Genomic DNA, 15,304 nt, shown 5'->3' with positions numbered 1-15,304 from the left:
ATAATGGAAACACCTGGAAACATCAACAAAAGTTAGTTTAATATGGTGTAGGTCCACCTTTTGCGGCGATTACAGCCTCAATTCTCCAGGGTATGGATTCATACAAGGTGTGCATTGTTTCCAAAGGAATTTTAGCCCATTCTTCAGTTAAAACGCTCTCCAGTTCTTTGAGCGACGATGGCGGCGGAAATCGACGTCTAACACTACAATGTTCCTCGTGCCATGCTTTAATGATTCTAGCTGTATGAATTGGTGCAATATCATCCTGAAAGATGGCGTTCCCCTCCGGCAACAGTGCTTGAACAATAGGATGCACTTGGTCGCCCAAAATGCATAAATAATCTCGGCTGTTAATTCTTCCATGAAGGGATATCATTGGCCCGGTGGATCTCCACGAAATAGCACCCCAGATCATCACAGAACCTCCGCCATGTTTTACGGTTGGGAGAAGGCAGTCTGGATGGAATGCATCTTTCGGCTGTCTCCAAACGTACACTCGGTCGGAAATAGGGTAAACGATGATTCGTCTGAGAATATCATATGTTTCCACTGCTCGAGGGACCTATTCTGGAGGTTTCTGCACCACTCTAAACGCTTGGAAACATTTGTCATTGAGAGCAGTGGTTTTCGAATTGCAGCTCTTCCGTGGAATCCAGATTTGTGCAGCTCCTGACTAACAGTTTTCATGGAAACTGTGTTCTGTAGGTGTTCATTGAGCTCAGCAGTGATTTTTCAGAGCCGTGGTCTTGCGATCCTCTCTCACAATTCGCTTTAGAGTCCGACGGTCTCTCTGACAACTTCGACTTTCGGCCGGACCTGTGCTTTGCTGCGGACGTTTTTCCTTCTCTTTCAAACGCAGTCATTACTTTGGAGACAGTACCTCTTGACACGCCAAGCATTCGGGCACTTTCTGTTACACTAGCGGCTGCCATACGAGCACCAACAATTTGGCCTCTTTGAAAATCCGAGAGGTCTGCCATTGCTATCAGGTTCTCATCAATGTTCTTACAATTCTGCAAAACAAAGTTAATTTACATACACATATCACATAACACAAATAATCAACTACAAAACATTACCATATGTCACGGTTTGCATGTTTATAACATGTTTGAAGATTATGATGCCAAAACGTTAGGTGTTTCCATTATTTTGTCCAACCCCTGTATGTCCCTCTGCAGTGAGGCTGAGAGCCCTTGCAATGAGGCGATCTGGGGCCTCTGTTTCAATCTCTCCTTTGATATGTGCAGCTGGCAGAGTTTTCTGAGTGGATTATGTCTGGGTCCTTAATTGTCCCTTACCACCAAGTGTCATGTTTTGGAAAAGGGGCCTCTGTCGTGGTATTTTCTCTTTATGACGCTGCGAGTCTCTATTCTGGATAATTGAGTCTGTGCTGACAAGAACCTCAGGAGTAGGAGTAAAGTCAACCATGCGGTCTGGTGTCAGGTCCCCCATAATTCATTCTGGTGGTATCTCCACTCCTGATTTATATGTAAATGAGCGGCACAGCTGATTATCCGGATGGATGGTCTGGGGGCACAGCGAGATGGGATTTATGAATTCCTAAATCTTTTATCGCCATCATAGCAGCTCTCTACAGACCATTCACCGCTCTTACGAAAATGGGATTACGTTCACCAATGTCTATAAACTTTGCTATATCGCTCCGAAGCTGCCACAATAGTTCTCACATTTAACATCAAAACGTATTTTTTCTTTCCTGGTTTAACCCTCTTTGTTCAGAGTGGCATAGTGCCGGGTTCTGCTGATGAAGACAGTGAGTGCATACTGTGGCCATGCTACTCGCTTGGGTACGGGATGAGCTATCACAGGAACTGTTTCTATTTACAAGTCCGGCTTAAATTCAGCCCTTTTCCGGCATAAAGGTACAAAACTCAGGATATCATAAGTCCGTTTAGCTGTGGATTTGCCTGCTCAGTTTGTCCATGAAGGTATTCCCACTGGAGGTGTACCAACGTCCACACACCACATACCATGTGTGAGACAAACAGGCCCTATTTTACAGCATGAACCACACCTAAGGGGGGGTATGTGGGCAGTCGCACCTGCCCATCTCTCCAGCTGCATGTAAACCTGGCCCAGATGCCCTAACAAGCCTCTTAGTACTACATGTACTAGACCATGGGTGGGCAATTAATTTTCCCGAGGGGCCACACACTTAATATTGAACACACAGCCTCCCCATATACTGCATGCCGACCCCCATAGACTCCCCATGCGCAGCATGTCACCCCCCATAGCCTCCCCATGTGCCACTGGTCACTCCCCATAGCCTCCCCATGTGCAGCTGGTCACCCCCATAGCCTCCCCATGTGCAGCAGGTCACCCCCATAGCCTCCCCATGTGCAGCAGGTCACCCCCATAGCCTCCCCATGTGCAGCAGGTCGCCCCCATAGCCTCCCCATGTGCAGCAGGTCGCCCCCATAGCCTCCCCATGCGGAGCAGGTCGCCCCCATAGCCTCCCCATGCGGAGCAGGTCGCCCCCATAGCCTCCCCATGCGCAGCAGGTCGCCCCCATAGCCTCCCCATGCGCAGCAGGTCGCCCCCCATAGCCTCCCCATGCGCAGCAGGTCGCCCCCATAGCCTCCCCCATGCGCAGCAGGTCGCCCCCATAGCCTCCCCCATGCGCAGCAGGTCGCCCCCATAGCCTCCCCCATGCGCAGCAGGTCGCCCCCATAGCCTCCCCCATGCGCAGCAGGTCGCCCCCATAGCCTCCCCCATGCGCAGCAGGTCGCCCCCATAGCCTCCCCCATGCGCAGCAGGTCGCCCCCATAGCCTCCCCCATGCGCAGCAGGTCGCCCCCATAGCCTCCCCCATGCGCAGCAGGTCGCCCCCATAGCCTCCCCCATGCGCAGCAGGTCGCCCCCATAGCCTCCCCCATGCGCAGCAGGTCGCCCCCATAGCCTCCCCCATGCGCAGCAGGTCGCCCCCATAGCCTCCCCCATGCGCAGCAGGTCGCCCCCATAGCCTCCCCCATGCGCAGCAGGTCGCCCCCATAGCCTCCCCCATGCGCAGCAGGTCGCCCCCATAGCCTCCCCCATGCGCAGCAGGTCGCCCCCATAGCCTCCCCCATGCGCAGCAGGTCGCCCCCATAGCCTCCCCCATGCGCAGCAGGTCGCCCCCATAGCCTCCCCCATGCGCAGCAGGTCGCCCCCATAGCCTCCCCCATGCGCAGCATGTCGCCCCCATAGCCTCCCCCATGCGCAGCATGTCGCCCCCATAGCCTCCCCCATGCGCAGCAGGTCGCCCCCATAGCCTCCCCCATGCGTAGCATGTTACCCTTATAGCATCCCTATGTTCTGAACGACGCCCCCATAGCCTCCCCATGCCCACCCAAACATCCCATACATATGAAAAAAAAGAATACCGCATACTCACCTCGGTCCCGTTCCCCGGAATTCTGCTCCTGTCTCGGTGTCTCCGGTGTGCTGGCTCTCCGCAATACACAGCTGACGCAATGAAATGAGATCATCGCGTTCATTGTTTCACACGCTGATTGGTGGAGGAAGTGGCCGGCGGCCCCTGCTCCACCAACGCAGTCAGCGCAGATGGAGACAGCGAGCGGGCAGGCATGGTGCAGCACTTTGTCCAGGTTTCTACTAGAGCATTACTCCAGGTTTACATCAGAGGACACCGACCTCCATGATGCATACCTCCCATCAACTATGTGTCCGGCAGCCACCTTACAACACGTATATGGAGGTCTGTGAATCCCGGGAATCTGGTCAGGACTGTGCAGGAGTTGGATGGGTGCGTTAAACCAGACCATACATTTATGTAATGTGAGAATGATGTATAGCCAGGCTCCAATGGTCACACAACCATTTCCATGGTATTATTTTTTTTCACCCATGTACATCCCCCTTCATCCACTCTGCTGATTAATCACGGAGGTCCCAGTGGTATGACCACTGAACCGCTGCTCCTCCATCTATCGCTGTATCATATAAACGTTGTATATGGAGCCGTCATGATGGCACAGTGCTTCACCTAATCTCATATTTTATAGCAAAGGCATTCATTAATAATTACGGATTTATCTTGAATCCTGGTAATCTGACTGCTGGGGGTGCCGTTCTGACAACTCCTTGCTCTTAACTGTCATATTTCACTAACGTCCTGCCTCCTCTCCAGGATCTGCCAATTAGGATCACCAAGCGTGCCACTTTCGTTTTGCCTCCTCCTGTATCGGTCATCACTGACTGTCGGGGGAGGGTGCCATCCTACCTGCTCCTAGCTAAGGATATGTAATTACTGAACCAAAAGCGCCACCTCTTCACCAGGCCCTCTAATCACCAGGGACGCAGTCTTGAGTTCTTCCTCATCTTTCGACAGTCGCAGAATTGAACCCTTTGTCGTGATTACCTTTTCTTTTACTTGTTGCACTACTTCTGGTTTTATTATCCACGGTTACAAAGTGCACTACATTGCTTACATCTCAGTGATGTCAGACGCCAACTTGTCCTCTAAATGCTAAAGGGTTACGTGTTTTCTAGCATAGGGGTGGAAATAATGAGGAAGGAATACATAGTGATAGGTGAAGCCGGAAGCCTCCATGGCATGTCACATAGTGGAGGACAGAGGTGATAACATATTGAAAGGTGAAGCCAGGAGACTTCAGGGCATGCTACGTACAGAAGGGCAAAGAGCTGAATGGTGATAGATGAGGCCGAGAGCGTATAGGCAGGCAGAGGGGTATACTGTGATAGGTGAGGCCGGGAGCTTCCAGAATGTGTCACGTTCAGGAGGGCAGAGGGGGTATACAGTGATAAGTGAGGCTGGGAGCCTCCAAGAGGTGTCGCATACAGGAGGGCCGAGGGATATATGGTGATAGCTGAACTTGGGGAGCCTCTACGACTTCTCATACAGGAGGGCAGCGGGATATACAGTGTTAGGTAAGGCCGGGAGCTCTACGATGTGTCACGTACAGTGAGGCAGAGGGATACACAGTGATCTGGGAGCTTCCACGACATGTCATGTACAGGAGGGCAAAGGGGTTTATGGTGATAGCTGAGGCCACCACTCTTTTTTGCCATGAAGAAGAGACATTTTCCAAATGTGAAGGTGACTTCCCCCTCCCTCCCTCTGACTGATAATTACCCCAAATCTGACAGCCCCGTATTTGTGATGCTCATTGTCTGCCTGCCTGTATAGGGGTGATGCAAGCAAGTAGTGATGGTGCAGCCACGTGATTCCCCCACTATCATTCATGTCTTGTTTCTCCACAGGTCACAACTAATGCCGAGACTGAAGGCATCACGCTCCCACGAGTCCTTACTTAGTCCTAGCTGTGCAAGTGAAGCTCTAGATCTCAGCATGGAAGAAGAGGTAGTCATCAAGCCTGTCCACAGCAGCATTCTGGGCCAGGACTACTGCTTCGAGGTGAGTGGCTACCATCCACCAATGTGCAGGACCTCATAAAAGCAACTGATAAGAATGGAACAACTTGGCGCAACATTTGTCCACATTGTTCCTGGCTATGTGTCCGATCCGTCCCATTTACTGGTCTCATGACATCTCCTCCTGGTCTTATGACAACTCCTCCTCATCCTGGACATTATGTGAGGAGTCAAAAGTGGATGTCTGTCCTCCGTGGTTTGAGAGGGCACACCTGTGCAGTCTGCCAGTCACCAGCTGAGAACACTGACAGGAGGAGTGTGGGGGCTCATGGTAGTTCCACATTACCCTGAGGGTGAGATTACAATAGACCTCTCACTGATGCTCCAACATGGCGTTGGCTCCCCAGTGCCCCAATACTCCATGGCTCAACACCCTTAGACTGGAGTCATTAGTAATTTGCAGTTAACTTCTAATGATACAGCAGAAAATTACTGCCACTTTGGTGAAGCAGCTTCTTGCCAGCCACAGATGGGACATGCACAGGACACTACGTGGCTCCCCCCAACGATTAAGGCTGATTGACGGTTGCTGACGTCACTGATAACGACTGTCACCCGAAGTAACCGGTCATCTGCCTTCAGCAGGAAGCATTGTTCCCAGGACATACAGAAGACGTGGGCAATGAGCGGTTTGCAGCCCTGCTTTCCAGGTCAGCGCTGACGTCATGGCTCAGGAATCAGCCCGATATAAGCTGACATTCAGGGCTAAAAGCTGAGAGCTGCCGCCATCCGGGACAAGCGCTGACATGAGCATCAGACTGCAAATATGGAGTATCTTCTGTATTGCTCCTGTCGCCTGCTGAGAACCACCATTATTTTCTTGAGTGATGGCGCTAGCCACTTCTATAGCATTGCACACAATAGTGGGAAACACACTTTAACCCCTTTCCGATGTTGGTCATAATAGTACACCCACATCAGACTCCCTCCCTTTGATGTGGGCTCTGGCGTGTGAGCCCACATCTTTCCCGACACGTTGGGTGTTTTGGACAGCTGACATGTGCCCGGACCAGTCGTGGATGGAATCGCGGTCCACCCACGGCTATTAACCCGTTAAATGCCACTGTCAAACTCTGACCGTGGCATTTAACATGCGATTCCGGCAATTGCGCCAGAAATCCGCCCATCAGTGACTCCCATCACGTGATCGCGGGTCACCGATGGGTCAGCATGACAACGAGAGGTCTCCTGGAGACCTCTGTGGTTGTTACTGCCGGATTGCTATGAGCGCCGCCCGGTAGTCGGTCCTCATAGCAAGTGAGGCGATGATCAGATCACCTGTGTGTAGCAGAGCCAATCGGAAAACTTCAGCTTCTAGTCTCCCACGGAGACTATTGAAGCATGCAAAAAGTAAAAAAAAAGTTTTTAAAAATATAAAAAATCTATAAAAGTTCAAATCGCCCCCCATTCGTCCCATTCAAAATAAAAAAAATAAAAACAAAATCAAACACATACATATTTGGTATCGCCGCGTTCAGAATTGCCCGATCTATCAATAAAAAAAAGATTAACCTGATCGCTAAACAGCGTAACGAGAAAAAGTCAAAACCCCAGAATTAAGTTTTTTGGTCACCACGACATTGCATTAAAATGCAATAACGGGCGATCAAAAGATCATATCTGCACCAAAATGGTATCAATAAAAACGTCAGCTCGGCGCGCAAAAAGCCCTCACCCAACCCAAGATCAGAAAAAAATGGAGACACTACGGGTATCGGAAAATGGCACAATTATTTATTTTTTTTATCAAAGTTTGGAATTTTTTTCACCACTTAGATATTAAATAGTGATGAGCGAGTATACTCGTTACTCGAGATTTCCCGACACCATTGGTTTTAACATATTGTGTGCTAGAAAATTGGAAAAAAATTCTAAGGCTATGTGCACACACTGCAGATTCACCTGCGGGTTTTTATCTGCAGAACCGCAGGTAAAATACCTGCGGTTTTACCTGCGGTTTTGCCCTGCGGTTTGCCACCTGGAAAATGGAATAGGTGGCAAACTGCAGCAGAATCCGCAGAAATAATTGACCTGTCAATTGTTTCTGCGGATTTAAAACCGCAGCTTTTCCGCAGTTAAAAATCTGCAGCGTGTGCACAGCAGAATGTTAATCCCATAGGATAACATGCTACTGTACACTGTCTGCAGAACTGCTGCAGTTCTGCTGCGGCCAAAACTGCAGCAGAACCGCAGCAAAAACCGCAGCATGTGCACATAGCCTTAGTGTGGTGAAATTGCAAAAAAAAGTGTAATCCCACAGTTTTTTGTTTTGCTTTTTTACTAGGTTCACTAAATGCTAAAACTGACCTGCCATTATGATTCTGAGGTCATTATGAGTTTATAGATACCAAATATGTCTAGGTATATTATTAATGATGAGCGAGTATACTTGATACTCGACATTTCCCGAGCATGCTCGGATGTCCTCCCGAGTATTTTGGCGTGCTCGAAGATTTAGTTTTCGTAGTCTCAGCTGCATGATTTGCAACTTGTAGACAGGCTGCATACATGTGGGAATTCCCTAAGCATCAGGCATTCCACACATGTATTCAAGCTGTATAGCAGTCGGAAATCATGCAACTGAGACGACGAAAACTAAATCTCCGAGCATGCCAAAATACTTGGAGGACACCCGAGCATGCTCGGGAAATGTCGAGTATCAAGTATACTCGCTCATCATTAATAATAAAGAACCTAGACATGTTTGGTATCTATCAACTCATAATGACCTCAAGAATCATAATGGCAGGTCAGTTTTAGCATTTAGTGAACCTAGTAAAAAAGCAAAACAAAAAAACTGTGGGTTTACACTATTTTTGCAATTTCACCACACTTGGAATTTTTTTCCCATTTTCTAGCACACAATATGTTTAAAACCAATGGTGTTGTTCAAAAGTACAACTTGTCCCGCAAAAAACAAGCTCTCACATGGCCATATTGACCAAAAAATAAAAAAAAGTTAGTTCTGGGAAGAAGGGGAGCAAAAAACGAAAACGCAAGAACGAAAATACCTCCGGTCATGAAGGGATTAAGAGACTACGAATTCCTCAATCTAGCAGCAGTGGTTAACGTGGTAGGTACAGGCATGAGGTAGCTTGGTGCTAAACAACATTAGATTTATTAAAGTCCATAAATCTTCACAACAGCCTTTCCTTGTCACAAAGGTAAAAATAGAACAAACAGTCCTCTGTACAACAGACACAAAGTCTTCCTTTAAGGCTGTGTGCCCATGTTGCATTTTTTATGCGCAGCGGAAACGCTTAAAAAATGCTAATAAAACGCATCCCCATGCAATCCTATGGGATTCCGCAGTTGCTGTGCCCATGCTGCGGATTTTACCGCTGCGGAATCGCATAGCGGTAAAATCCGCAGCATGTCCATTATTTCTGCAGCATCGCGGCGATTCTGCCGCCATAGGATTGCATTGAAACGCTCACTTTACGCATGCGTTTTACCCGCAGCAGGGAGTTGCGGAAATGCTGCGGACATTTTCGCAGCATTTCTGCAATGCGGGCACATAGCCTAAAAGCACAGTAACTTCTGGTCAGGCTCTCCCAGCAAACTGCCCAGTATAACACAGGTCTTTTTCCTCCTTCTCCTCCTTACACACACACACATTCCTGAGGCAGCACTAGCTGCCTTATAACCCCTTCAAGCTCTGGTGGCCACTCATAAAACACGGATCCAAAATCTGGGCCCATTAAAAACCTCTCTGCACTATACGTGCTGGAGTCTGCTTCTCCGGGTCCTACATCCCCAAGGCTTGGCATCTTGTGACACATACCTCCTTAGAAAACACATCTCAGGAATCCTGGCCACAAGAGCTGACAGTCTATAAGAGGTCAGGGTGTCACACACGCAGGAGATTGCAGTAATCGAAGGGATCGAATCAGTTCTCCATAGAAACTGTAATGGCTGCTGAGCGTCCATCATGTCACCCACAGGAACAAAGCATCAGGGGCTGGGTGCAATCTTTAGTGGGGTCTGGTGTCTCCCTCTCACTAAAATTGTCTTTGCAGGTCACCGCATCGTCAGGCAGTAAATGTTTTTCATGTCGCTCAGCAGCTGAACGGGATAAATGGATGGAAAATCTGCGCCGCGCTGTTCACCCCAATAAGGTATTTATTGCTTAAATAAGGCTCTATTTACCCTCTGCTCCCCCATCGTACACCACTGTGTACTCGAACCATTTATTGTGAGCATATCCCCACTTTCAAGCCAAGAAGCCCTCCAACATTTGTATACTACATGGCTGCTGTCAGGGTTGCCTATAGCCCCCCTTCCTCGTAGTCATTTTGTCCCTGTATGCTCTGACCGTGCTTGTCATCTCCAGGATAACAGCCGCCGAACAGAGAACATGCTGAAGCTGTGGATCATAGAAGCCAAGGACCTGCCAGCTAAAAAGAAATATCTGTGCGAGCTTTTTCTGGACGATGTGCTGTACGCACGAACCACCTGCAAACTGAAGACCGATAATGTCTTCTGGGGCGAGCATTTTGAGTTCAACAACCTGCCAGCCCTGAAGAGCGTCACCGTGCACTTGTACAAAGAGACGGAAAAGAAGAAGAAGAAGGACAAGAACAATTATGTGGGCCTAGTCAGCATCCCCATCGCTGCCGTCACTGGCCGTCAGTTCGTGGAGAAGTGGTATCCGGTCGTGTCTACAAACACCAGCAAAGGGAAGTCCGCAGGCCCCATGATCCGCATGAAGAGCCGCTACCAGAGCATCAGTATCCTCCCCATGGAGCTGTACAAGGAGTTCGCCGAGTACATCACCAACAACTATATGGTGCTGTGCTCCAGTCTGGAGGGCGTTCTCAGTGTCAAGAATAAGGAGGAGATGGCGTCCGCCCTCGTGCACATCCTCCAGAGCACTGGGAAGGCCAAGGTAAGAACAGCCCAGACGCATGCATGATATGCAACACATGACGCTCCACCTGCAGAAGCACAACTGTTGCAAGTGAGCTTCACTATGAAGGTAGATCAATGATCTGCAGTTGTGTAGAGGTCAGTGGTGTCATAATCGTCAAGATATATCACTATGTATCCATTAGGAAGTGGAAGAGCAATGTTCTTCAGATCTGCAGAGATTGGTGGTGTAATCATCTTCAGAAAATGGTATCTATGTATCAGAAGGTAGAGGAGCAATGCTAAGCAGGTTTGTAGAAGACAGTGGTGTAATCTGCAGATCACTGTCAGGAGGTGGAGAATTGATGCTCTGGAGAATGGTCAGTGGTGTAGTAATCTTCAGAATGTATCACTGATAAAGTAGAGAAGCGATGTTCTGCAGATCTGTAGAGCAGTATATATCACTATGTATCTGTCAGGAGGTGGAGGAGCAATTCTCTGCACAGAGGTCAGTGGTGTAACAATCTGCAGGTCATATGACTGTTTCAGGCGTTGATGAGGTCAGGCGGTGCGTGTGTCCCGGCCGGAGGCAGCAGCAGTGATGTCCTCTTGTGACTTTTGTATTGGTCTCACGCTCGAGGTCAGTGGTGATGGGTGATCAGTGTTCAGTGCCGCTGATGCAGTAGAGCGATGTGTGTACGTGTTGGTACTAGTTATCCTGTTTCTCCCACTCCTGTTCTCCATCCTCGCTGTCACTCCTGGCCCCTCGGGCCCGTCTGTACGTTCGCTCTGCTAAGCTGGGGTTTCCACACTTCCTGATTCATGCTCGGGGGCATCGTCTGCCTGTGGATCTGTTGACCACCCCTCCGGGTGCTTAGCACTTTTCCACTGGGAAGGGGGTCATCTTTGTGTGGCGCTGATGTGTCATGTCAGCCTTTCTGCCAGTCAGTGGCTTGTCCGACGTTTGTGTGAGGGAAGTGAGATCCCAATATACAGTCAGGACACTGAGGAAAGATTGATGAGATCATTCAACAGCAGGGACATGTTACTAATCCTGTCCAAGACCCCTATGTTACATATGTGAGTGCTCTGCTGTACAGGTGACTGTCCCCAGACATCACACACATTGTTGGGGTGCCCCTATATTGCACATGTGAGTGCTGTGCTGTACAGGTGACTGTCCCCAGACATTACACGTCTTGTTGCAGTGCTACTATATTACATATGTGGGTGCTCTGCTGCAGGGCTGTGGAGTCGGTAAGCCAAACCTGCGAATCCTACTCCCACTCCTCAGTTTCCCTTACACCAACTCCGACTTCACGACTCCGACTCCCACATATATTGCTTATATTTAAGTGAAAAATTTATTGTAGTACAATGTGAACATCAGACACTTAATCATTTTTATGATACAATAATCAAGATATTTAGATAGAACATAATATATATTTATTGGAATGCAACTTTAGAACACAAAATACTAAAAAATTGTAAATATGTAATACACTATGTAATATCAATTTTTTTTTAATATATTATAGAGAGAGATATTGTATATGTGTGTGTGTGTGTGTGTGTGTGTGTGTATATATATATATATATATATATATATATATATATATATATATATATATATATATATATATATATATCACTATGTAATAAACTATGTAAGTGGCAAAAAACAGTTTTCAACAAAAACATGCTAAATAACTTTGTGCAGTCTATAAATTTGTTCTAAGAAATAGAATTGCCTCCATCAGATCCTCCTTCGTCGATGACCTCAAATCTGACCTAATAATTTTAAGGCCAGAGAACAACCTCTCTACACTAACTTGGGTTGGAGGCAAAGCCGTAACCACACGGGCAGCATCTCTAACAATTTCCGGGTATAAAAGAATTGCCTCATGCACAGTCAGTTTTGATGAACAGTTGAATTTTTCTTTGAGAGCAAGTGAAACATTTTGCTGAAATATGGTCAATCTGCTTGCTATAGGAGACGGAGTGAAATCTTTTTCCTTGCAGCAACGCTTTGCCTGCTCCATATCATCCAAATACTTGTCAAAGTCAAACTTATCTGATGAGGATGAAGATATGGCAGCAGTAGCCCTGTCAGGACCCAAGTCCTCTTGCGCCTGGCAGTTCTCCTGTAGGCTACTCATCCTAACTGCTACCTCAGTCAGAGCTTATTTTCCTTTAGTAAGCTGTTGATCATCAAGCAGTATAAGATGACTTGGGTCCACATAAACAGCTGCCAGAAAAATTTTATTTTCCAATAGCTGTGTCTCTCACCGTTTCATTGAACAGAAATGCCATCTGCGATTAAACCTCCTCTTTGGGACAGACAAAATAGCAAGTTCTTCCACTCCCTTATGAAAATGCCAGGAGTTAAATCCTCTGGTGAAGACAGAACAGAGGAGGGGAGATTGCCCCCTGCAGTCTGGAGCCGGTGCAGGATGGGAGCACTGCAGCATACAAGTGAGTTTTGATAGGCGCGTGCCCCTGCTTCTAGGCGGGGCGGCTGCCCCTCGCTGGCTACGGCCATGATTCACACAGCGTTTTTGCTGATCCGTTTTTTTTTTTTGCAGTAAACTGCAGTGACTCTGGGCATCCCAGCAAAGTCAATGGGTCTCAAGATATGACATTCCGACACATTGTTTTGTGAGGATCCGTTTTTGGGCTGAATGAGCATGCCAGTTTGTGTGGCGTTTTTCTAATCTGCTTTTGCTATTGAAAACATCTATGAGCTCAAAAACCTTTCAGGTGATGCGGTTTTTTTAAAAAGCTGATCTGCTTTTGCAGCTGAAAAACATATCCTCAAAAAACGCAGCAAAAACGTTGTGTGTGAATGTAGCCTTAGATCAGGAATAGAAGAGCCATTTATAGGACATTACTTAACTTTCCCAAATTCCTATGAAAAAGTATTCAGCACATTCTGCATTGAACTACTGTACCCAATTTATTATATATTTTAGGAGTCGGTCCATTTTATACCGACTCTTACTCCACCAAAATGAGCTACGACTCCGACTCCACAGCCCTGCTCTGCTGTACAGGTGACTGTCCCCAGACATCACACATCTTGTTGGGGCGCCCTAATATTACATATGTGGGTCCTCTCTGGAATATATGAGGCAATGGAGAATGGTGCTTGCTCCCTTTGCTTCTTGCAGCCTCATTGCTCCGTCTGCCTCTGCAGCTCCAGCACATATGTACAGTGTGATCCCTGTCTGTGAGATTCTCCACCTGCTGTCCATGAGCTGCAGAAAATCCTTCCTCTCTGAGCCTGTCACTTTTGTAGTAAAGCGAGATCGTAATCACCCATCCCTCAACCGAAATGACCAGCGTGAATAGAAAGAAGTAGCGCTCTCAGTGTACATCGCCTGCAGCAATATCTGGGAAGACCAATGAATATTCATTTCCCAAATGTTTGCGGTAGAACAAGTCTCAGGCCGCCATGTCATTGTGAATTACTCCTCGAATGTGTAATCTGTCACTTCCCGTCCCCACTGTAGGATCCTGAATGATGCTGCTGCTCCAGGGGGATGAGGAGGTATAGTGTGGGATATGGTGTCTGTGGACCGCTCGATAAGACAACTACTCCCATCAGCTAGTTATACTGACAAGCGATACAACACTGATATCTGGTGATGCCTGTCAGGAGCAAGAATAGTATTAACCAGAAACAGGTAGTTCTTTAAGTTGATGTGGAAGCCTGAAAAATTGGCAAGCTTAAAGGAGGCTCCAAGCGACTATAGCTAGCGTCCGATTGTGCGGAATCTCCTACACCCTGTGCACAGCCGGTGCTGCTTATTCCGGTATGTGCGACAGCCGCCTTTCTATATTCTGGCATGTAGGATGGCTGGTCATCATTTGCACCAGGTTTTGTTTTTTTAAAGTAGAACACTTTGGAAACACTTTGAAAAGTCTCAACATTAAAAGAAATATTCCTCCAGTTCGTGGCACAAGCTGCTGAGGACATTCTCGGTATATAGCGTGCACTTACATCTAACCCAACAACTGCCATCATTGTGTGGTGTGAATAATGTCATAATTAGGCCAGGCTCACACGAATGTACAATACTGCCAAGTGCTATGCGATGTTTTAACGGATAGCATTTGGCACAATTTTATATTATGGGGCAGTGCACAACAGCGATATTTTCTCATGCCAATTGGGCATCAGAAAACAATCAGAGCATGCTACGATTTTCAGTGAGACTCGGCTCACACGCACCCATACAAGTCTACAGGGTGCGTGTGAAACATCGGACTGCAGTCGGATGTCATCCCAGTGCAGTCCGATATACGCCGAGACAGGCCATGGAGGAGATGGCGAAATGGCTTTCTCCATCTCCTCCGCAGCTGTGCTTCAATTCACTCATGTGAGAAGATCGGATCACAGAGCACTGACACTTGGCTCTAGCTCGCAGCAGAGCTGAAGCTGAGGGTCATTAGCATATCGCACCAGATGCTCTACTCTCCTGTGGCTCCAGCCTTACTGAGAAATCAGCTTTTTAATTCATATGCAGATGTAGCTAAAGGGCTATGGTATATCTGAAGCCTCTGTCACTCCTGCTCTGCTCAACTCCTCCTGCTGAGAGGTTCCCTTTAATGAATTTGTCCTGCCGCGTCCTTGACAGTGAATCCTGTGGAGAGATTGAGCGCTGCTGTACTATAGTCAGGATATTATGGAGTGTGAACTGCTGCAGGCGAAGAAAACCAGCAACTGCGAGGTCATTAACCACTGTAATGCCCTGTCACTGGTCACGGACATCCTGCTTTGTTTATCACCCCAGCCTCCTGTCTTGTGTGTCACGCGTCACCTCAGCCTCCCGTCTTGTGCGGCTCGCGTCACCCGGGCCTCTCCTGTCTTGTGCGCCTCCCAGATTCCTCTCGTGCGTCTCATGTCTCCCGACCCCTGTGCTGTCTGTAGTAGTAATGCAAAGTCCAGGGTCCCCAACAGTTACTAGTTTGTCAAGATGCCGAGGGGTTAAGTTGAGGGTGACCTTCTCCAGTGGAGGATTTGGGAGCAT

At 47.9% G+C, this 15,304-nt stretch overlaps 1 protein-coding gene across 8 annotated transcripts in view; it reads left to right on the top strand.

Annotated features, from left to right (window-relative positions):
• The window catches only part of DAB2IP (DAB2 interacting protein), a 300,678-nt gene that overhangs the window by 207,075 nt on the left and 78,299 nt on the right, over nt 1–15,304 (top strand). For all 8 annotated transcript variants that reach the window (XM_073558794.1, XM_073558777.1, XM_073558770.1 and 5 more), the window contains 3 exons: nt 5,250–5,403; nt 9,440–9,538; nt 9,754–10,308. In XM_073558794.1, the coding sequence (XP_073414895.1) occupies nt 5,260–5,403; nt 9,440–9,538; nt 9,754–10,308 (798 nt within the window). In that variant the 5' untranslated portion in view covers nt 5,250–5,259. The remainder of the gene's footprint in view (nt 1–5,249; nt 5,404–9,439; nt 9,539–9,753; nt 10,309–15,304) is intronic.

The sequence above is a fragment of the Dendrobates tinctorius genome, unplaced genomic scaffold (genome assembly GCF_039654945.1).
Source record: "Dendrobates tinctorius isolate UK_male_01 unplaced genomic scaffold, ASM3965494v1 ptg000013l, whole genome shotgun sequence".
Taxonomy (NCBI): Eukaryota; Metazoa; Chordata; class Amphibia; order Anura; family Dendrobatidae; genus Dendrobates; species Dendrobates tinctorius.
Note: the sequence above shows the minus strand (reverse complement) of the source record. Positions and strands in the feature narration are given on the sequence as shown.